The sequence below is a fragment of the Nesoenas mayeri genome, assembly GCF_963082525.1.
Source record: "Nesoenas mayeri genome assembly, chromosome: 6".
Lineage (NCBI taxonomy): Eukaryota > Metazoa > Chordata > Aves > Columbiformes > Columbidae > Nesoenas > Nesoenas mayeri.
In genome coordinates, this window is record NC_137545.1 from 26,094,273 (window position 1) to 26,117,342 (window position 23,070).

The following is a 23,070-nucleotide window of genomic DNA, read 5'->3' on the forward strand; positions in this document are numbered from 1 at the left end:
AAGCTCACTGAGAGTTCAAAAACTTGAGGCTCTGAAAAGACTTTTCTGGAGTTCAAGCATTATTACTTTTGCTAGCATCTTATTTAACTTTTTGTTATTGCTGGCTCTAAAACATTAACCTTTCTGGGACTGTTCCAGTGTTCCATTATTCTCATTAAAGATATTCTTTGCATTTAACTTTAGCTCACGTATCCCTTATCTGAAAGCTATCAAAATTCTGGACCTGTTCTGGGCACTCACACATAATTTTCTTGGGGCTCTAAAAGCAATCAGTATAAAAATCCTTTCCAAGGAGAAAAGTGATTTTGGGCTAAAACTGCACTTGTTACATAGCCAAATCATAGACATCCTTTGTTCTTTTGACAGGGCTTAAAAAATCTTCTGATCATATCCAGGATACTTAAAATATTGCCTAAATAAACCAGCGTGGACATACTAACTGGAAATGTAATGATAACCTCACCAAAATAAATCCTTATCCTGGATTTTTAGCTGTGATCTAAAAACAATAGCATCACCCCAGGGACTCTAGCTGCAAGGATGACAAGAACTCCAATGGAGTTGTATTGCTAAATTAATAACCAGAGGTTCAGGTGGCTAGCAATACTTAATCCTTAACTTTTGTCAGCTGGACCAGGGAACTCATAACAAGGAATTTTTATTTCCATGGATGTGACTTTGAAAGGCCACAAAACAAAGTTCTTGCAATATCTTGTTACACAATTATTGTATGCACTTGCCCATGTTGACACAGACTGTAATAGTCAAGTGGTATATAAAATGCATTTTGCAGTGTTTTATTTTTAGCATATTGTTGACTAAGAAAACTTATATAGTACTTAATTTTAATTTGAAGATCTATGCTTCTTGATGAGACTTTTCCAAAACTATCTACTGATCTATTCTCAAAGTAAGCACAGAAGCTAGAGCTCTAGTAGACTTCTAATTGAGTCTTGATTCGTTATAGATACCTCAAGTGTGCAGTGCTTGTAGGTACTATGCAGACTAAGAAGCCAAAACTTATAAATGTAGCTTCATTACACAAGGTATCCAGAGGCCATGGCTGGCAACACAGAAGACAAGGAAATCTTTCGGGAACTGATTCTCCTGCCTAAAAGTATGAGGTGAAGCAGTGCCAAGAGAATGGGGAAACACGCTCCTGCTCCCACTCTCTCCTGTTCTTGTCTCCTTCATTTATTTAAACACTTACTTTATGAATAGATGACTCAACCAAGCACCGTGCTGCGTCCCCAGCAAGAAAGCAGTTTAAGAATCTGCACAAAAATTGAAGCTTTTACTTTGCTGTGTTAAACTGTTAGTATTATGCTGATTAAGTTTGCTTGGGCTTAATTAGACTAGAGTTTCTAATACTCAGCCAGAGCGTCAAGTGGTTAAATGACCAGAGAACAACTAATATCTTGGCAGGCAGCATATGGCTTAAAACAAGACCTCATGTCCCCAAAATCTTATCTTCAGCATGAAACCCCTAACAAACCTGCATGGTCATCAGAGAGCCCAGAACTGCAGTTTTCCATTTGCTTCTATTACTGTTGTTATTGTGTTACGACTGTGCCCAGGAGCCACCTTGGGGAGCTTCCATAGAAGAGTCTTGTTTCCAGGTGTTTCTCCTAGAGAGGCTGTTTCCAGAGACCAAATCTGATTGAAAAGTTGTATGCAGTCACACATACCCATAGTCATCCTTTTAAAAGGAAATAATAATCATAATCATAATAATAGTACTGCAGTTAAAGCTGAATTCCTTGTAGAAGATAAGAGAATTCCAGACTTGATAGGAGAACTGCTTTGACCTTTGTCCTGAATCCATACTGAGGTGCATGTTAATAATTCTTTGTTTCTGATTTTTTAAGTATAATATTGTTTCCTGAAGGATAAATCAATAATTGTCCTTCCATTATTATCTGATAAGCATTAAAGTTGATACAAGGCCAGACAGAGCAAAAAAAGTTCAGAGATAAGGCTGTCACTCCATCCCTAACTTTTCTCATTGTACTAAAAATGGCTCAAAGGAATAAATGAAGGATTGCATACTTACTTCAATGTTGGAATCCTTGGCTTTTTAAATGTTTCAAATGTAGTTATTAAAACCTAGTTCCTTTCTTAGTCCATTAAAAAAAAAAAAAAAGATCATGGATCTTTATAGAAAAGTTACCCAGTCTTTAGTGCAGGATCATGATGGGAGGTTTCAGTATCTTCTGCTGTTCCTATTTCCAGAATCATCCAAACCTTTATATCTCAGAGATTAAACACTGCAAAGGACACATTAACTTACCAAACTCTCACAAGCGGCACTGAGACAGAACAGTAAATCAAAGAGCTCAGTACAGTTCATTTCCTCCATGATCACTATCCAACCTATTGGAACCTTTCAACAAAATTGCCAGCACCTGCTATAATGATGGAATTTCACTAGTGTGTATCTTTACGTTCTCCAGTGAAGACTTAGGAGTTCCCAAAATATGAATGAAATTGAAGTTAAAGGAATATTTTATCATTAAAACTAGCCACAGAACAATAACAGCTTTAAACCTTTTTACTACTGAGAGGAGAAAATATTTTAACTTTCCTAAATTGCAATCAGTAACCTACTTTGCCTAAGAACAGGAATCTTCCTGCCTCAGTTTCTAGACAGACATCATTATTCCTTGGTTTTGGTCAAATGCCACACACATATCTGACAGTACTTTCTGTAAGTAAGGGATCCTAAAGATAGATGGGAAATTTGAAGGGAAATATAATGAGTGGAAGTGAGGAAGAGGGAGGAAAACAAACATGTGCTAGAGAATACAAGGATTTCCTAACCCCACATTTCCGGGGCCATTGTGAGTCTTTGGCATTGTTTTAGATTTAGAGGTCTGACAGGTCTACAGATATCTACTGTACCAAGATGCTGAACAAGGACATATAGATACACAAACCCTTGTGCCTGGTGGAACTTCAGATAAATTCTTTCTACCAACTTAAGAAATGCCTGAAGAAATGTGTGTGCATCTTTAAAAACTCTTGTCTCTGCCATGTTCTGAAAATTGCCAAGCTTTGATAGAACCGTATCTGTTTCAAAATATTATTCTTAAGCCAAAAAATCTCTGATGAAAATAATTTATTTTCACTTCTTCTTTATTTCACCTAAGTTTAGCTGGATATGATGCTGTAGAAGGACATAACTGTATATGATGTTCACAGAAGGAAAAATTGTACTAATGTAGCCAGTCCTTGTCTTGTCATAAAAATCTGGCACTGTTGCTAAATTGAATTACTAATGAATATGTGATAACTTCAGGGTTCATTACTTTGCTCTTTTTTATTTCTAAAATTTATAATCCTGTGGTTCTCAAATGTGAAAGAAATGTCTTTATCACTGAGTAGGCACTGTGTGCTTTACTACTTCTAATTGTAACTAAAAAGCTGCAAATGTAACTTTCCACTTTTAAAAGTGAATTCTAGTGCAACTAACCATCAAAATACTATGTGATTATTTAGATTTACAAAAGAAAATAAACTGTATGTGAAAAGCAGCTTTTATGTTGTCTCACTGTACTAAGCATTATTCCTATATTGTATGTGATATATAAATAGTTTTCCTGTTCAGAGACCCTTGCTATACAAATTGCACTGCAGATTTCAACAGTACGGTTTGTTTTCAGAGATTTAGGACCAACTGCTTCTCCTGACCATACCAACTTCAATTTTTTCAGTTGAAATAATTTGGAAAATATTAGAAATTAACTTCTCAGCCTATCCAGTAGACAAGTTTCACAGCTTTCAAGCTACTTGTCTTTTTTTTCATGCACACTAAACTTTAATGCATTAAAACCCATTCAAAAAGTAGGTAATTTTTCTAGACATTCTGTTAACTTGAACAGTGCTATAATCATCAATGACATTTCACCAAGGAGCAAGAAAAAGTCTAGAGATACTAATTTATGCTTTCTTATCTCTTCAAGTTATTAGTTATAAGGAATTCATGATTGAACTTTCCTTAAATTTTTTTTGCTTTTTTTCTGTACTATTTTGTCCTCAGGGATGTATTGGTAATGTGCAGATGTTGGAGCAAGCTATGCTTTCAGCAGGCACTCAAATATGTTTATGAAGGCAGCACTTCTCAGTTTCCCCGATCACCAGTCATGACCTGAGATGATCATGACGGCAATAGAAGACTGTCCTGACAACGGACAAATTTCTCTTCAGCTGAAAAATGGTAGAGTGCTTTGTTCAAGTTGTTCATCTTCTGGAATGGGCTTTCCTGGTACATGTTCCTTGTCAGGACATGAGTTGAGGCTGGTTTTCACAAACATCCAGACGTTCATGAAATGCAGCATTAGGACTCTGAGGCTGAGGGTAGGCCAAATTGATTCTGAGAAATGGGAGCTCAAGCACTAAAATTTGAGATGTATGTTTAAGTTAATTCAGGGTAATTTACAGTACTTTCTGATGTTTGAGAAGGGTTAAATATCTCTATAGACAAAACCAAAATCAGTTTTCATAGAAATTTTCTGGTAGCAAAGGTGAAGTAGCTCACCTTTGAAATGTTGCATACAAAATGAAGTCCAGAATTTTTTCTATTGTTTGTCATGCATTTATAAAGACTGTGGGGATCATGTCTTTCTCCCAGTGGAAAATAAATCCACTGAAGTTCCTACTGTTTCCCATAAGACTGTTTGCAAATCAGTAGAGTTTTCTCTCTGAAGAATCTAAATTCCCTAAAATTAAGCATGTAATACAACTTGTGAATTTAAAAGTCTGTCATTGGATGCTCCTGTATGAACATAATTTTCAAGTAAAAATATTACTTGCAGTTTGGGTTCAGACACCCAGTCCAAAAGACCCAATTAAAAGAAAGGGTGGCAACAGGTACAAAAATGTCAGACACTTTGCCCATGGATTTCATTGTTATAATATGTTACTTTATTACTTTAACTTTTTTCTTTTTTTCTTAGATATATGAAAAATATGGCAAAAAGCTATATCTTCACCATAGCAACAGTTACATACTGAATGACCAGGAGCTGAGTTGTTTTTCATTTTCATGTTCATGGGCAATCAGCTTCCTCCTTTTTGATATTCTTCCATTACCTATTCTGTCAGAAGGTGCTCAGTTATATTTAGCAATGTGCTCCAAACCAGTCACATTCAACTATGAAGCAACCAGCAAGGAAAAACAAATAGGAGCATTTTAATTAGCAGTTTAATAATCCTGAATGGCATTCAAGAGAGTAGTTTAGCCTGCATACAAATTGAGTAGACTTCTTTGGAAGCACCCCTCATTATATATAGGTCATGCTCCACAGTACCAGTAATTTTTGATATTACATAAATATTATGTATCCATTATATTGTTCTTACACCACTAAGTGAAGAGCAGTGATTTCAGAAATTGGTATTACCATTTTCCCTGTCTGCTTTTATGCTACTTCCCATCTATGTTAGAAAACATCAGCGTGGTTTAAACATCAGTGTTCAAACTATGCATCAACAACTTCTGATTTTTTGATGTCTTTGAGATTTTACACTTTTTCAATCCTGTTTATGGTATTGTATTTAACATACTATCTGAAATCCTTGGTCACTGACTTTCAAATATTTGCTGCCCATGGTGCATGGGTGGGGCAGATAAGGCATTTTTCTGCTCTCTGACAAGGTAACTGACATTTTTAGATTAAATAACAGATTAAAAAATAGTCAAGATGACTGGCAAATATTTTGTTCATGTGTAGGAAAGACAGATTGACCACCACAGGAATATTTGTGAATAATACATAAGAAAGCGCTAATAACAGTTGAACCAAAGTACTTGCTGGGAATCTGAGGATCTGCAGACCTTGTGAGCAATCAAGCATCCCTCCTTCCAAGGCACAGTGCGCGTTTCTCCTTTCCGAGGAACATACTTGGTGTTGCATAAAATAATATGGTAGGTTTTTTCAAAGGAAAGGGGAGATGTCATGTCCACTGAACAGATTTATAGTTATGCAGATCATGTTAATGATACATTTGTGGTTTGGGATATAAAATGCTTTCTCTGAGGGTGAGGAAGTCATTCACCTCACTTCCTGCACAAAATTGAATTTGTCTAGGCATATTATAGGACTTTTATTCGGTGGCTGAAAAAGGGAGTAAATATTTGCCACCTTCTGGAGCACTATGCTAGCCTGATTAAGTATGACAAATTCCAATTAACAAAACTACAGTGATATTAAACAAAGCTGCTCCACATATAATATGTTAATTATACTTTCACCAATATTGTTTACAGCAAACTAATATGTTAAGAGAAAAATGTCCAGATCATGCAGACTGCCACTATCTGAATAAAGCAAATCTTCAATACTACAGGCTGACTGTGGCACACAAAAGAAACTTCTTTGATGTCTTGTAACCATCTCACCAAGCTGGATTTTATGCCAGTATTTCTGTGAGTCTATGTCATAGCTATACTTTATTGCCCTCATGACAACTCCATTTCTTCCCTTCCTTTGCCAGTGAAAGTGCGAAAAGCAGGACACAAACCTTCTGATAATTACTAGAAGATTTTGGAATTTGCAGACAGCAAATGTCAGAGGACATTGCCTCTAAACTTGGAAGGCACCCAAAAGACATAACAGTCTAAAACAAGTCCCAGAAAGACTTAAATGATGCTTGTACATGTTTGGTAAAGTAGAAATACTCATCTTCGGCAAAACATGGTTTCTAGCAACCAGAATCAGAAAGTAAGACTTGTCTAACTGGAAAAGGAAGGAGGAAACATGATGATGAGGGGTTTTTTTTAATTATTACATGCATTTGGGAAACAGAAGAGAAAGGAGAAGAGTAACTTCTTGAAACCTTGAGTCTGTGTAACAGAAAATGAACTTATCCATACATACACATTCACAGATGGAAACTCTTCTTTTCTGGAAAATTCATTCCAAACCAATGACTGCTTTTCCTTACAAAAGGAAGGAGATATTGGAAAAATTCACACTCTGAATGAAGCACTACATAGATATTGTTTGTAATTTATTTTTACTGAGCTACAAAGGCACAGGATACAGAGCTTGCACCATGATCAGGTCCCAAAGAGCCAAATAAAAAATGCAGTTCCCATTTTAATTCCTACTCTAGATGCAGAGTATCACAGAATTATTCTCCAGGCAGAAGAATGTTTAGCATTAAATAAGAGTCTTTTAAAAGGAAAACAACTTTTGACTCTCTGAAGGTAACCAGATGGCTAGCAGATAAAGCAACAGCAGTAAAGCCAAAGATGCGTACTTTGAAAAAGATCAGCTGATGAGCAAACCTTTCCTGATTTCCGTAGGCAATACCTCACATTCAACAGATCTCCACTTTCTTCTAATGCTAGTGAGTTCATTTTACCCAGATAGTATTAGGAAAACAATATGTTCTGTCACTCTGACATAGATGGAGACTAAATGCAGGGATATTGACTGAATTGCTGTGATTTTACAGCAGTGTAATTGTTAGCAGAACCTGGCTTATTGTTTCTAGATATTTTAGTATTCTATGAATATGACAGATAAGACAGCTTGCTATACTTCATCTGCTGTACAACTTTTTCATTAGAGCCTCAATGACTTCCTCTTAAAATTAGTCCACTGATTGATTTGTATTCCACAGGGTGCTCATTACAGCTACCATTAGTGCACAAAATCCCATGAACATAAAAAATTACCCTAAAAAATGGCAATTTCAAGCTTTCATTAGAACATCTTTTTCACAGGTTGAAGTCAGTCGAGCAGTAAGTAATTAAGGCAATTTACTGTAGTGTGACTGTATGTATTTCACCATATATTCCCACAATAAAAGCCATGCGAGACATCTACATCTACATCAGAATTTTCTTATTAAGCTTTCTTTTGCTTTTGTACTATTTTGGAGAAGAGATTGCAGAGAACATGGCACTTGACTCTCCACTCTGAGCATTCCCCAAGAGCTTCACATTGCCAGGCCATTTGTGTTTGTGTTGATGCCTTCACAGTATCAGAGTATCACCCACATCACTTACAGCAGGTAATCCTGGTAACAGGAGCCAAATAAAGTCACTTCAGTCCAGGGCTGTATTAACTGCCCTTGGAGATTCTAGAGGATACAGTTACAGGAGGTCTGCTTTAGTGATGGTTTTATTTTGTTGGCCATTACCTGTCCTCACTGCTCCCAGATGCCTGGACTCCTGCCGCGTGCTCTGTACAGATATTGCATTCTCTTTATTTGCAGATAAAGAGGATTAGATGAGGCCACAGTTTCATTTCCTTATAGTGACCAGAAAACAGAGAAGAAACCTAGGGAATATACTAAATGTTGTGTTAACCACTGCTGTGGGCTGTAAAGACTACAGACATTCCAGAGCTGTGTTGATTAGTAATTAGCACAAAGCAGATGGGAAATCATGCTGTCTCCCCAGGAAGTTAATGCAAACCAGTTACAGTATTTATATGTTGTTGAGACTACCCTGCTAAAATGTGTTTTAAATAAATAGCAGAATTGGAATTATCTTGACATTTCAGTTAAAAATAGGTAAGACCAAATATTAAATTGGAAATTAGCTTCAAGTTTATGCTGAAAAGAGATCAGGAGTTCTCTATATTAATGAATGATCATTCTTAGGTTTAAATCCTATTTAATTTTTACAATGTGTTTTTAAAGGCATCTGCTTTAAATCTAGTTTTATTAGCCACTTCTTAAGAGGTCTGAGTCTGCTGTTCCTCACTACAGGCCTCGAATGTGTTTAACGAAAGATTCATTCTCAGCTTGATTGGTATTCTGCTACCATATACATCACAGCATGTTGTGTACTTTTTCAAAAGACTGAATGTTCAGAGAATTTGAATTCATTCTAAAGGCTAATGAATTTGGGCTACTTTGGAAAGTTGTTTTGAGAGCATCCCACAAAGACAGGCAAGGAACTTCCTTCTTTTTTGTATCAATATGCTTCCTATCTACCCTATCAATCCCAAACATAGGTTTCACAGTAATGAGCATGGAGAATATTCCCTCTGTTTATGCGTGCCCAGACATTTTAAGGTTGAGTGGTTGATTAATACATTTATCTTTTCTGGAAAAAAAAATAACCAGCAAAGATGTTCTTTATGTGGGCAAAACATAAATGGGTAGTTCTGATACGGAGTCCAACATCCATGACTGTTAACCTGTCAAGGCTGTGAGAAATGTACAAGAATGTGAGAAATTGGAAGAGATAATTAAATAATAAATTGGGGGTTTTTTTAACTATGGAATATAAGGCTTTCTCAAATCTCATCCAGAAAAAAAAAAAAACAACAACAACAACAAAAAAAAAACACAGAGTAAACAGGAGGACTGTGTTGGACAAAACCTTTGCTGTTTTGATATAAGCAACTTTTTGCATAATGAGTTATGGTTTAGGGACTATGAGTACTTACTACGTACATGCAAATGTCTTCTAGGACTTCAAAAGAAATACAAATCTTCTCTGATAGAGGTATCGAAAAAGACTTTAATTTATTCTAATAGGCAGTGAACTTCCTAACTGATATAATTATCATCTCCATCCTCAAACCAGAATAAACTAGAATACAGTTTCATGAACTGCATATTATTGTACACAATTATTTGTATTTAACAGATTATTTCAAAGAGAATGATCAGAGTGATCCTGAACCCTCAGGGGACACCACCACATACTACCAATCTATTAAGAAACACTTCGAGGAGAAAAAAAGCGGGTCATCGTCTTTTGTGTCCTCCACTGAAGATGAGCAAAAGCCCCTGTTCTCTGGGATAGCTGATTACCCACTTGTAACAGAGAAAACCACAGAGGTCGACTTTGAAGAAATGGTTCATGCCACAGAAGAAGTTCTAATAGAGAAAAGCAGTCCTTGCAAAGGTAATCTAGCTATTTTGTAAAGTTTGAGTAGACATCTTTTTAGTCTAATTATAAAAAAATAAAAATCGGAATGGTTCTATTAATTCTTTGCCTAATATTTAATATTGTGATTCCTGAAAGGTTAGCAAGAAAAAATATTTCAGATCAAAAGTTATTATTTCTCACAAGGACTAATGTAGTTTAGTACACTGGCTATGGGACTGGATTACAGAAGCACCAAAAGACTATTCCAGGCTTTGTTAATAAATCATATTCTAACTGAACTGCCTTAGGAAAGTCATTTAAACCAACTCTTTAAAACTGTCAGCTGGTATTGGATTTCATTGAACGTCGATGGATGAAAACTGCATCAAAAGCAGTAAAGAATCCCTCAAAGGGTGTTTGATATGCCAGGGTTGGGTGACAGTAAAAAAATCCCAGATAATAAGAGCTAGATAAACCTAGTAATGGTTGCACGTGGACAAAGAAAAAAGAACATTTTCAGGTAACTAGTTTCCTACTCTTCATTGGCATGGTACAACTAAATATAAGTGAAAAAAAAATCCTAACAGCTTGAAAAAATGCTATCTCATTTTGCTCCACATGTTGGTTAAAAGAAATGCCACTACATCACACACACCAAATCCTGACTTCCATGAGTAAAATACAACAAAGATTTGACCTTTTGTGTATGAAAAATGATCAGAACTGTTTAGCAATCTTACTTAATTTTACATAAAGTTAATTTTACATAAAGTTTTTACATAAAGTTTACATAAACTTTATTTTACATAAAGATCACATAATTAAAGTCACATCTAATGTAGGTTTTTTTTTTTTTCAGTGATAGGAAGGGAAATCGACGAAAAGCCCTGGATTAATATACAATTTAAATATTGCTAAATGTTCATTTGTAATTCTTTCAGTCTGAAGGGAAGAATTACGTATTTACGGTTTAATGCTGTTTTCCCCAGCAGTTTTTTTCCATTGAGGCAATTTAACCATTTAACCACTATTCAGTAAACTTTAGGATTTACAGCATAATTTTAAATGAACCTGAAGATTAATCAGGCCAAACAATGCAATTTTTACATTTCCAAGGTACGAATATGTGAAGCCTGGTCTCCCCAGGTTAGGGCTGTATACATCTGCACCACATAAACTTGTTGCATACATACTGCAATTTGAAAGCTTACCTTTCCCCTACCACTAGCCAGAAATGTGTCCTTGCAGCTATAGCAACATTTTCCAAGGCAACCTGTAGCAGATTTTGAGCTAAATTTAGCATGTCTGAAGGTTATATATTTTGATTAAGACCACATTATTTTTTCTGCTTTGTAATCTAGCACTTCTGGTAATGTGTATAAAAGCTCATTACCTTTCTTGCAACTTTCATGAAAACTTCAAGGTCAATAAAATAAGACCAGCTTTAATATATGTCCTAAACTAAATTCTTACTCCTGTTATTAATTAGAGATTGATTATAACTTACCATAAAAGTAGTTACAAACATAATGAAATTTTGAAATAAACTCTGCTTGTATTTATGTGTGTTTATAATCCACATATATTATGGTACCTTATAAATCTTGAATACAAATGCACTTGTAAAAGCTATTGCAATTCATTACCACTGTGGCTGATACATATTTAATTATCTTTAGTTGTTTTAAGCTTTGGTCATTACTCTTGATGAATGGAAAAACTATTAATAATGTATTGGATAATGTGGGCTGAAACTGCATAAACTTCTCTCATAATCTCAAAATGCATCTCAATGTTAAAATATCTGGCTCTTTTGAGAAGACCTGATAATTTTCCTCTAGCTGGCAATCTATATATTGTGGGTAAATGGTATTCTCTGTTTTGACTTTGTCATTATTTGGATTGACTCTTGAATTGTTCAAGTGAACCAAGTTACACATTTATTCATTTAGTTCTCAGTCTAGGATTCTTCAAGCCCTGGAAGACCATAGCTGCTTATAAACTTTTAACTGCTGTTGGGTTTTTCTTGGGTTACTCGTGTATGTGAAAGTACCCATAAAGATTCTTAGAACAGTACAATACCTCATCTTATAGTGTATTTATTAACTTGCTTATAGTGTATGAATTTATTTTATAATTTGAATGGCAATTAATTTCCTTTGCCACAAATTAAACGTTCATTATAACAGTCTACAAATACATATAGTCTACAAATACAAAAGTCTACTATATGTAGACTATATATAGTCCACAAATACAAAAGCATCTTTGATTTTCCTGGGATAATCCACAACATTGAAAAATACATTATTTTATTAAATGATTAATTGTGTAAAATAACCAACATCTATTTTTTTAAAGGATGTTACAAAGCAGTGAAATATATGGCCCATATTTTTAGTTTCTACTCTTGAAATTGACTGTGTAAAATCAAGTTCACTGGATTTACAATATCCACTGCACCCACATCCATAGTTTAAAATTCTACCCCTGATTTTTTCATAGTCTGTTCCCTTCACTTTGCTGAGACCTTTCTAACTGTGCCATGTGTGCCTGCTAAAGCCAAATTACATGCTTCTCTGACACTGTTTTCCTGTCCTGTTGGTTTAAGTGGATGAGATGCTGAATAGGTTTCTGTGTAGCCAAGATGAAATCTCCTTCCCTTTCCTTCTGTTCAGTGCATAAAATCAGTTACAGGTCATGTCATATGAAATTCAAACCTCTCTACAGCTCCAGGAAACCTTCTCCCACCTGCTAACCAAAGATCAGGTAATGCAGGAAGCGCCTTTCTTTGATAAAAAAGAGAAACAACTCTCCTCCACTTGGAGTCACATAGTGAGAGCTCCCCTTCCTGGGTAAATATGCTTGAAATACTAAACATGAGCAGGAAGTTTTCTTTTTTTTCTATTATTATTTTTTCTTTACTTAGAGCAACACTGCTTAAAGATATGTTTGAAAAGGATTAGATAACAGACTTGGACAAACCACTCACATGTCACCCACACTGTTTTGGGTTTTTTTTCTCTTTGAAACATTGCTCTTGCAGCTATAGTTGCTTAGAAAAATTTCACAGGTGTGAAATGAATGTAACCTATGCTGAGTTATCAACATGCAGAGCCAAAAGACATGTTAGGAGAAGCTCTGAGCAAACAATTCAGGGGGGATTCAAATCCAACTGCTCATACCTGAGAGGCTGATGCCTTATAAGCAGTCAACCATTCTGTCCAGCTGTATTTTGAAGCTGCAGCCTGAGCGCAGTGAGAACTTTTTATACATTCTGTAAATTCATGTAGTTAAATAATTACAAATACAACCCTAATGGGAGTCGTACTGAACAGATGTTAAAGTTTTAACAGCCTTTTTATCACAGCAGAGGAGAATCTGAGTGGTACTGAGCCATTTTTAACTGCGTGACAACAGATTCACTCAAAGTAATAAAGGCTCGACGCAGGTGGGGGTATATGTAAAAAAAGTACTTCACCCTAAATATGTCACCTAGAGCCTCTGAAAAGCTCACAGAAAGATCTTCATTCTATATCAGATACTGATATGTGCAACTAATAAATCCCATGATAAATTATTTGTAACCTTCCACCAGCTTGGTGAACGGAAGAAACAACCTAGAGCCAGGAACATAATTAACAAATGCACAGAGGTGTAAATTAAGCAAATTGAAAGAGGAAGGAAAAATAGCTTAAACCATAGATCCAAGCAAAAAGAAGAACTGCCCCTGAGTTCAGTCTGGGTGATATGGTGCAGTGTTTAATCACAGAGATCCAAGAACTGGGAGGAACAAGAGGGATAGAATTCAGCCACCGCAGGTACTGGATGGGGCCTGGAGTAGTCATCATCATTTTTTTACAAAGAGACAGAGATAAACAAATAAATGTGACTCATACAAAAAGTATGTTTTTATATTCTTTATAAATTGTATATACAATATGTATGGATGAGAAGGGGAACTAAATACTGTAAGCTAACTGAAACTCTGAAGTAAGATCCTAATTATGCAACTGGGCCCTTTTTAGCTTGAAATAAATTTATTTTCTCTAACTTAATCCAGAATTTTACCTGTAGTTCAAAGAGGAAAAAATTTAAAAATGAAAAAAGAAAAAAAAATTACCACAAAGCTTCATTTACTATTAAAGTGACCTCTGACTGACCCAGCTATGCTGCATATTTCATTCTTTTAGGATTCACAAGTTACTAAACAAAATGAACTGTCACAAACAGAGTTGATCAGGCAATGTGCCAGCATAGCCATTTGACTTTCAAGGTTCTGAGAAACACTTGTAAGTCGTATGCTTGAGGAGTACCAAGCCCTCTCTAACAGCATGTATATGAAGCTATATTTTTATATGGTTTGTTTTTCATCAGATATTGCTGATAAAAGAGACTGGGAGCAGGAGAACATCCAGGAGTACCAGGACTCCCCAACTCAGTCAGCATTACCCCATGTTACATGGGGCATCTGTGAAACTGAAAGTGACTTTATATATGGGGAAGTGGAGAATCGATTAGATTTACTTCAAGAACAACTCAACAGGTAAAAAAAAGAGAGATATGATCAAAAAAAATATATGCATGAAAGAGTACATGGTGCAACTGATATTAATGACACTACAGGAGGAATGAATTTGCACAAGAAGTTTACAAAAGCATTCAGATCGTCAGAAGCTCAAAAGTACACAAATATGCCTGATGGGAATATTGCTTTCTTGTCTATATGTATTCTGAGGAGCCTAAATATCACCTAAATTCAGTCTTCCAGATTCTTGGAAAAACCTACTCTGGGAATGCTGAGTACATCATTTTTAATTCATTGTGAGAATATTCATGTCACTTACCTGTAGGTACCTACATTAGCTACTCTGAATTGCCTTGCGGAAGAGCCTTTCTCCTCAATTGACTGTTTAGGACACCAACTTTTTAACAAAGAAACTGTGGTGGCTCATCCCAACTTGTTAAATTTAAATCTCACCTCACCCAGAATGCTGGTCCATTAGCAGTAACTCCTAGATATTTACACGTCCACAAAATGACAGTTTTCAGTATCTTCAGTGTCTGAAGTACATTTTCTTTCCTGGAGACCCAAAGTAAAACAGTTGCCTTGTTTAAAAAGACAAATTCCCTTTTTGATGCATTGACTTATTTTGCAACTGTAATTATAATAATACATGGTAGTATGCAAAGGCAAAATACTTATATCTGTTCCAACAGAAAACAGATGCCTTCTTTGTCGGAATCTATTATTACCTTTGCTTAATAACATGTGTCTTCCTTCTCTCTTTTGCTTTCTGATATACTACTCTGCTGGCAGCTAGGCAGCATGGTTTATAGCATCTTAAAAATATGGTTACTGAATTTTCATCCATCCTACACTATAATTTACCATGTAATTTCACTTAATTTTAAATTGCCCTAAGTTCAGGTCTGTGGCTTTTTTATGATTTTCACTCTGCAATTCCACTAATTTCAATATTTTTCCATGACAAATGCTATGACACGCACTCAGCCCTAATTATACTTTAGTAGCTCTTCACTGGCATTCTGTGCTGTACATTTTAGCAATCAGTTTAAAGCCATATTACTGCCTTCATCTACCATAAACCAACCAAAACATAATATTTTTCATTTCTGAATACTATATAGTACAGCAAAAGAAATTTTTTACATGGAAGCCTAAATTGCCATAATTTCTAATTGCACTGAAGTTGAGTAATCTAAGTAACTGTAAATGTCACATAACTAAGCAGCTGCGTGTTCCAAATCCACAGTGAGTAGTCTTTCAGTTATATTTCTTCTCCTGAAATCTTAAGTTCTTGAAACTGAAGTTATATCTCAAATTTACCCATAGTTTTATCAAATTCTTATGCAAGTTCTCAGTATTTTTAAGTGAGAAAACATCACTATTGCTGATAAAGTAAGATTTAAATTGGTATGGGTTTTATTAAATAATTTTATTCTTTAATTCTTCTCATGTTTTTAAAGCTTTTCATGCTTTCAGAATTTTGGGCCTTGATGGGTCTTCTATGAATGTAGAAGACAATATTCTACCCTGCTTATGTCAGATCTGACCTGCTGGACTAAAAAGCAGAGTCAGTTCTTTCTGACCTTTTCTATGCCAAGCTAGAGGCTTGGCATAACACTCAAATTAATAAATCAATATAGAACGCTGGAAAACCATTGTAGGAGGAATACGTCCCTAGAGCTTTCTCTCTTTCACCTCTTTAAATAACTGGAATTTCATGGATGCTGTGGGCCAGGCATCTAAGGTTCTCCTAATTGTTCATTCTTGGGTGACATGACAATTTTGGAGAATGGAGAAGATATACGTTCAATGATGATGAATAAAGACTACCAGAGTTACTCTTTGATTTGAAGTACCAGGAAACTCCCATCAAGTACTGACAAAAAGAAGGGAGCAATTTTAAAGTTAATTCAAAGCCAAAGACAGTAATTGATGCAAGTCCTCCAGTGCTAAATACCTTATATTCACTGATATGTTAAGGCCCAGGTTTAGCAGATGGAAGCTCTCTGGATGGTGGCATGATGCTGCTGCTGCTGCGGTATTTTTCCCCCGTGGCTTCAGCATCTTGCTTGTGTAAGATCGGCACACTTGCAAGTGGCAAAGAACCCAAGGGAGCTGAACAAGAGGGTGAGTAGGGCATGATTGACTGTTACCTCTCAGTCTGGGCCTTTCTTTATGAGAACTGATGTGACAAAACCAGCTTCTCCTGATAAAGGAAGAAACAAGCATCTTAAATATCCTTTGGCATACCTTTCAGATTAATTTCATAGATGCTTTTATAAACAAATAACATGAGCAATGGACAACTCCAACATGATAAAAAATAATATCAAACAGTGAAGCACCTGGTGAAAGCAAAAATCTGTCAGCATAGGATCAATTCTGCTGCTGTAGGGAGCCCAAGTGGTAACATTCACAACATTAAAGGCTGCTGAAAAAGATTTGTTTACTCTGTCAGGAGATGAGTTGCAATACAGAAGGCTGCCTACCCATATTACAGTCTGTCATAGCACGTTCCATAGCCTTCCAGCAGCTTGGGAGGCACTACAGGCATTACCTACTGCTGAGTTTGTCACAGATCTTGGCAAGACCATTCAAAAATCATTTCAGTATTACGGAATTCTTAGTATGAACAACATAAGCAGCTCAAGTGTTTCTGAAGTCATATACAAACTTATGAAAAGAGAAAAAAAAGAGAAATAAGCTACTAAATTTGAACATCAAAAATGTTGACATTAATTCTGAGGCCTGAATAAGTCTGCATAAATTTTCACAGTAAGAAGGCTTGGGCTGTTAGTTTTTTTTAACGATCTTGAACACATCTTTCATTGTCTAACTATGGAAAAACACAAATGTGATTTTCTGCCTATTTCAGTGCATTGTATTGGCATTGAGAATGTCAGAATTAATCGTCAGATGCATCAGAAAGAGTGCCCCATCCTCAGCCAGCACAAATTAATTTAGTTACAATGAAGACAGTACATTTTTTCCAGTTAATTTCAACCAAAAACCTGGTGCCCCATGTTACTTTTTGTTGCAAACATAAGGGACAGTATTGAACTCATTCTGAATGCAGCAAACAGATCAGAGACAGGCACACAGGTACGTTCTGCAAAGGAAAGGGAGAGCCAACAAGCTTTGGAAGGGCGCAGTACTCCCTCTTCTGTTCTTTCCTATTTAAGACATGGTTATTGTCATAACAAGCAGTAGTTGGCTTTATTAATAAGCTGCAGGTCTCTCTTTAATGCATCTGTTATCAGTAGGTTAAAATATACCTATTCCTGACAATGAGTTAACTGATGTTATTTCTCTAGGCTTGAATCCCAAATGACTGCTGATATCCAAACCATCCTGCAGCTCCTGCAAAGGCAGTCAACGCTTATCCCACCCGCCTACAGCATGGTGACTGCAAGTGCAGAGTACCAGCAGCCAGCAGTCCGGGTGATACAAAAGCTTCAGCCTGCAGCGTCAATTAAAACAGACAGAACTTTCAGTCCTTCATCTCAGGTGTGTACATGTCCAATAAGATCAAAATACGTTCGCTAACCTTTTTAGCTTATGATAGAAGAAGTGTATATCGATCTAGATGCTTGTTCACTAGTTTAGAGAATAAGATATTATTATTTTGACTTAGCACCTCCACAGTTTCAGAGGGCAAATTTTCTGTGAGGATTGTAGAGATCAATGCAATGATCTTACAGTCAGACTGATTCACTTTATTATCATGCTCTTCACAAAAGTTAGCAAAAATGACAAATACCAGACACAGCTGCAAAACACAAACAGTTTCTGCAGGTCTGTATCTTGATGTCACATGAGCAAGTACGAGAAGGGGACAAGATATCCAGGCTTCTACAATTAATCAACAGAATTGCATTCAATTATATTAAATCAAATGCAATACCATGCAAAAATATTTCAGTATACTGCTTAATTTTTAAACAAGGTTTTCCAGCAACCATTGAACATGCTAATTTTGAGCAGAACAAGAGCCTGGAAGAGTCTGATTTAATTAATACCATCTTGTTTCTTCTCTTCCTTTCCAGTGTCCTGAATTTCCAGACCTTGGTAAAGGGAGACTTAAATCCAAAGAATCCCTCTCAAGTGGAGTGCATCTTAACACAGCCTCAGAAGACAACCTGGCTTCTTTTTTAGATCAAGAACACGACCAGTCTGTAGAGCATCCCCCACAGCATTGTAAAACTTATCTCCAGCCAGTCAGGCACCCTTCCTTGCCAGAATCTTCACTAAGCACTGTAGGAATCTTGAGTCTTCATAGGCATGTTTCCGATCCTGGTCTTCCTGGGAAATAATACTTTTATACTATTACTTCACATAAAAATGTAAGTGCTTTTAATGGCTGTTTTTCCTTTTTTTTTTTTTTTTATTTAAATCCTCTATACTTGACTCAGGGGCTACAAGGAATATAACATTATATGCAAAAGTACTGTATATTTTCCTAAATCTGAAGCTTGTAAGGTAAAGTTGAGCAGATCTGATGTAAATATATATATACACATTAACTGTATGTTCCCAATGTAAAACTGCCAGCATTCTCAAGGCACCTTATATTTCTATTTTTTTTAAATAACATGCATGTTCTGAAATTACAGTTTACGTTGCATGGAGATTACCATTTGCTGCTGTCATGGAAATAGTATTTTATCATGGGTATGTCTTCAGAGCAAATAGGCAACCAATAACAGTAATTCAATAGAAAAAACTCCTACCTGACCAAGCTAAAATTCAAGCAAAAACTACTTCTAGCTCACTTGTGAAAATTAATTTATCTTTCTTGTAGTGAGCTTTTTACAATAAATCAGAGAGATTCTGAATCTAGAGAAAGAATAAGGTAACCAGGTCTTCTGAGTTTGAAACAATTAGGACAGAGAAACCAGCCTCCTTCCAAACCAGTTGAAGAAAGGCAGTATTTTAAGAGACAGGAAAACTCTGCCACATGCTGGAAAGTATCTTGCATCCACAAAACTGCATTAATGAAATAATTTGCTTCCAGTGCATTAAAAAAAAAAAAAAGAAAAGAAAAAAAAAAATAAAAGAGAATGCATCATAGAAATTAGCTGCCATGAGCAGACAGGTCCTCTTCATCTGTCACTCAAACATAATAAAACGCAATAAATCTAATTTCTAAATGATAGAGAAGACTGTGTTCCTTTTGTTCAATATAAATTATTAACAATCTGGTTAATTACAAAATACTTTATACATTTTTGGTTTATAATTATTAGGGTGATTGTTTGCAGTTGTCTGTTTTTTATGACTGGCCTCTCTACCACAATCCTAGATAGGGTACATATGTATGTGGACACACACTACACACACATTCCTGTATGTGTGCATGTGTGTATTTTATATATGTACATATGTGTGTACATATGTGTGTATATACTTATATACACACAAGTGTGTGTATATACCTACACTTATATGTAGGAGTATAGATATAGATATATATATATGTATATATGTAAAACCACTTTCAGGAACAATTGTAAACTTTCTTATTACAAAATGAGTAAGCTTAGCTTGTGTCCAAAGCTGACTACATTAGAATAAAATAAATTAAGGTCTGTAGGCTTTAAATACAGTATGTACTGTATCTGCATAATGCTTTGTGAATACTTAGATTTAATTTTATTAAAATATTATTCTGCTTCAAATGTTGTGTTTATTTTAGAAGAAACTGACTTTTTTATTACTGTTTTTAAATATTTTTAAATGTTCACATGATTTTCTAATCTTAAAGCTTTAATGAGAAATTCCTCTAGGAAGAGAACTGGTTTCAGAAAAGCATGTAACCCAGTTAGTGAGGGAGCAGTGAAATTTTAACTAAAGCCAAATTAAACCCTCTGTTGTAAACCAATGCTATAGAGCCAATGCTATAGGGGTCAACTCTTACATTAATAGACACACATATTATACATTGGGGTCAGAATGCTACATAACACTTCTAGTCATACACAGCCAGTAGATAAACCCAAAGGAGCTGAATCTTCTCTCATTTAAAATTAGCGTGCATGTTGAGCTACTGAGCAAGGCTCTGCTTTACCTTTGCACAAAGATTAATAAACTGAATACCTCCATCAGTGAAAAGAGAAACCAACCCTTCCCACCCAAGATCATTTTTCCTCCTGCCTTGTGCTACTCTTGATTGTTAGAAGGTCCAAATGCTACAACGTGCTGACTGTTCTTACTTCTGCCATGACGACAGGAGGTCTGCACTTCTTGGTGCCCTGCGGGATCAGATCCCAGGTGGCAGCACCTTTGGTCCAGTCAGAACCTCTGCCTGTATATACTCCACTGAAACAGGAGTGCTGAATAATGAAGCGAGGGTAGTTTTTGGTTTGGGTTTTTTCATTGGGTTTTTTTCTTGTTTGGGTTTTTTTTTTTTAATAACAAGCATTAACAACTTCTGCTCTATCTCAATCTATTAACTAATATTAATGTCTATTACAAAGAAAAAAGCTAGCACATTTTCTAAAAAAAGTATTTATGGTTATGCTACATTTAAAAGTCTGCTATAAATTAAGAGTAAAATTAATTTTAAAAATATAATGCATGAGCATTGCTTTACAAAAATATTTTGTCCAGTTTAATCAGTTGGTATTTCACATGAATGCAAACAGACTGAGTAACACAGGTGGACTGGGGAAGGAGTGTTGAGGAAGAAGTAAGTGACAACTACATATTTCTGCTAAAGCAGGTTCACCTTGGATCAGGTTGCACAGGATCAGAATTTTCTTCTAGAAAATTCTCTTCTCAAGACAGGTACAAACCATTGGTTTTGGAAACGTGATCATTTTCTAAACAGCAAATGTTGTCTCTGTTATTTTTGTGGATTTTTTGTCATTTTTGTTGGGGGGGGTGCGTTTTGGTGATGGTGGTTTTTCTGTTTGTTTGTTTGCTTCTCTGGGCAGGGTTCCCTTTAAGCTCAGTCTGTTTCTAACTTGATAGGAATGGGTCTGTGTTACCCAAGTCAAGCTGAGAGTAACATAAGAGTTGCATACCCACACATCACAATACACAGCTGTAACATATCCATAGGGGCTTTCAGACAGGTATTAGTAGAGAGAGTCAGATGCCATTACAAGAGTATTAAAAAAAAATAGGGAATGCTTAGGGGGGGAAAAAAGGCTGAGAATAGATCATGGATAACACTGAGACAATCCCATTCCCCTTCCCAATGGGAATGTGCTCACTGTCTCAGCCTCAGGGGCAGGAGCAGCAGTGGCAAGGCCAATCGAGGCAATCGCCCCAGCCACACTGCAGGATGGATTAGGAAGCAGACTCTGGACTGTGGAACCTTCATCTCAGTGTATTTAGACCAATCACAATTTCCTCAAAAGCTTGCTGAAAGTTCCCCCACCAGGGGTTTAGCTGTTTTGCACTGAGGCTATGGCTACACCTCCTCCACCTCACTTCTGCTAAAATAGCCTCTCTCCTCAGATAGCAATTAGAAATCTAATTAGAAACCACAAACCCTCTTCAAATCTAAGTTTTGGTCTTGCTTGAGCTTACGAACACTTGGCTATTTACATTTAAAACCTGTGGCTAAAAATACATATAAATTATAACTTGTAAATACAGAGAAGTACCCTGGAAATTCAACAACAGCTAATGTAGCTGAAGTATCAAAGCAATTGGGACAATGATTCCAAATGTGAGACGTGAGACAGTACAAATCAGCAGAGCTCTTAATGAAGTTCATTATCTTTCACCAGCTATGGTTCTAGTTCAATGTTTAAAGCAAACAGTAGATTGTGAACCTTTCCAATATTTAAGCTGTGCAGCAACTTGCACCATTTGCATGAGCATGTCTATCTACATGCACAGATTTACAGATTAATTCTGTTCAAGTCAGAGAGTTAGCTGCCCTCCACTTCTCCACAAATAGAGCTTCCAGATTCAGTGGGAGTCAACAATGACGTACTAAGGGCATTACAGTGACCAAAAAAGCAGGGAACACTAACCTGGCACCTGTATTCACAAACAGGAGCAAGTAAAAAGAGAATTTAAATGGGTCTAATAAGCAGGGTCCGTGTGCTGAGGCTACTGGTTTGTGGGTTTGGGGTTTTTTGGTTTTGTGGGGTGGGGTTTTTTTGTTGTCGGTTCAGTTTTGGTTGGGTTTTGTTTGTTTGTTTTTTATTTTGTTTTTAAACTATGAGTAATTTGTGACATTTTATTCAAACCCACACCATTACTTGCAGTTGCTCTAAATGGTTGCAATTACACATTTAATAAAGTTTCCAGAATTGGGTGGGGTTTTTTCCTCCCTCCTTTTTTGCACATAGACAAAAACGCAACCTCAGTGCTCCCTATTACTCTCCTTTTACCTCATTACCACCGCAACATATGCCCCTAAAACACAGGACATGTTGATCTGTAGTATCTAGCAGCCATGCACAAATAGCAAGGAACCTGGTCTCCCTTTCAAATCTAGCATCAAAATTTAATTAAAACACTGGTAAATGGTAAAATTGATTCAGATTGGGGACAGACTTGGTATGCAGCCATTAGCACACTTTCAACAGCTGTCCACACACAAAACTAATTTTTAAGTAGCTTGTTACTTCCTTGGAATAAAAGAAGCATGCAGAAAGTCCTTTAACGTGATTACTCTGAAGCTAAAATTTCCTTCAGTTTTATTAGGAATGATACATACCTGTATCATACAGCAGTCCCA

At 36.1% G+C, this 23,070-nt stretch overlaps 1 protein-coding gene across 1 annotated transcript in view; it reads left to right on the plus strand.

Annotated features, from left to right (window-relative positions):
- Positions 1–19,031, plus strand: part of KCNH7 (potassium voltage-gated channel subfamily H member 7) — a gene marked incomplete at its 5' end in the record, with an annotated part of 220,988 nt that extends 201,957 nt beyond the window's left edge. Inside the window, 4 exons of the mRNA XM_080346432.1 lie at positions 9,626–9,874; positions 14,216–14,384; positions 17,684–17,876; positions 18,416–19,031. Coding sequence (XP_080202558.1) covers positions 9,626–9,874; positions 14,216–14,384; positions 17,684–17,876; positions 18,416–18,682 — 878 coding nt within the window. The 3' untranslated portion in view covers positions 18,683–19,031. The remainder of the gene's footprint in view (positions 1–9,625; positions 9,875–14,215; positions 14,385–17,683; positions 17,877–18,415) is intronic.
- Positions 19,032–23,070: the final 4,039 nt, after the last annotated feature.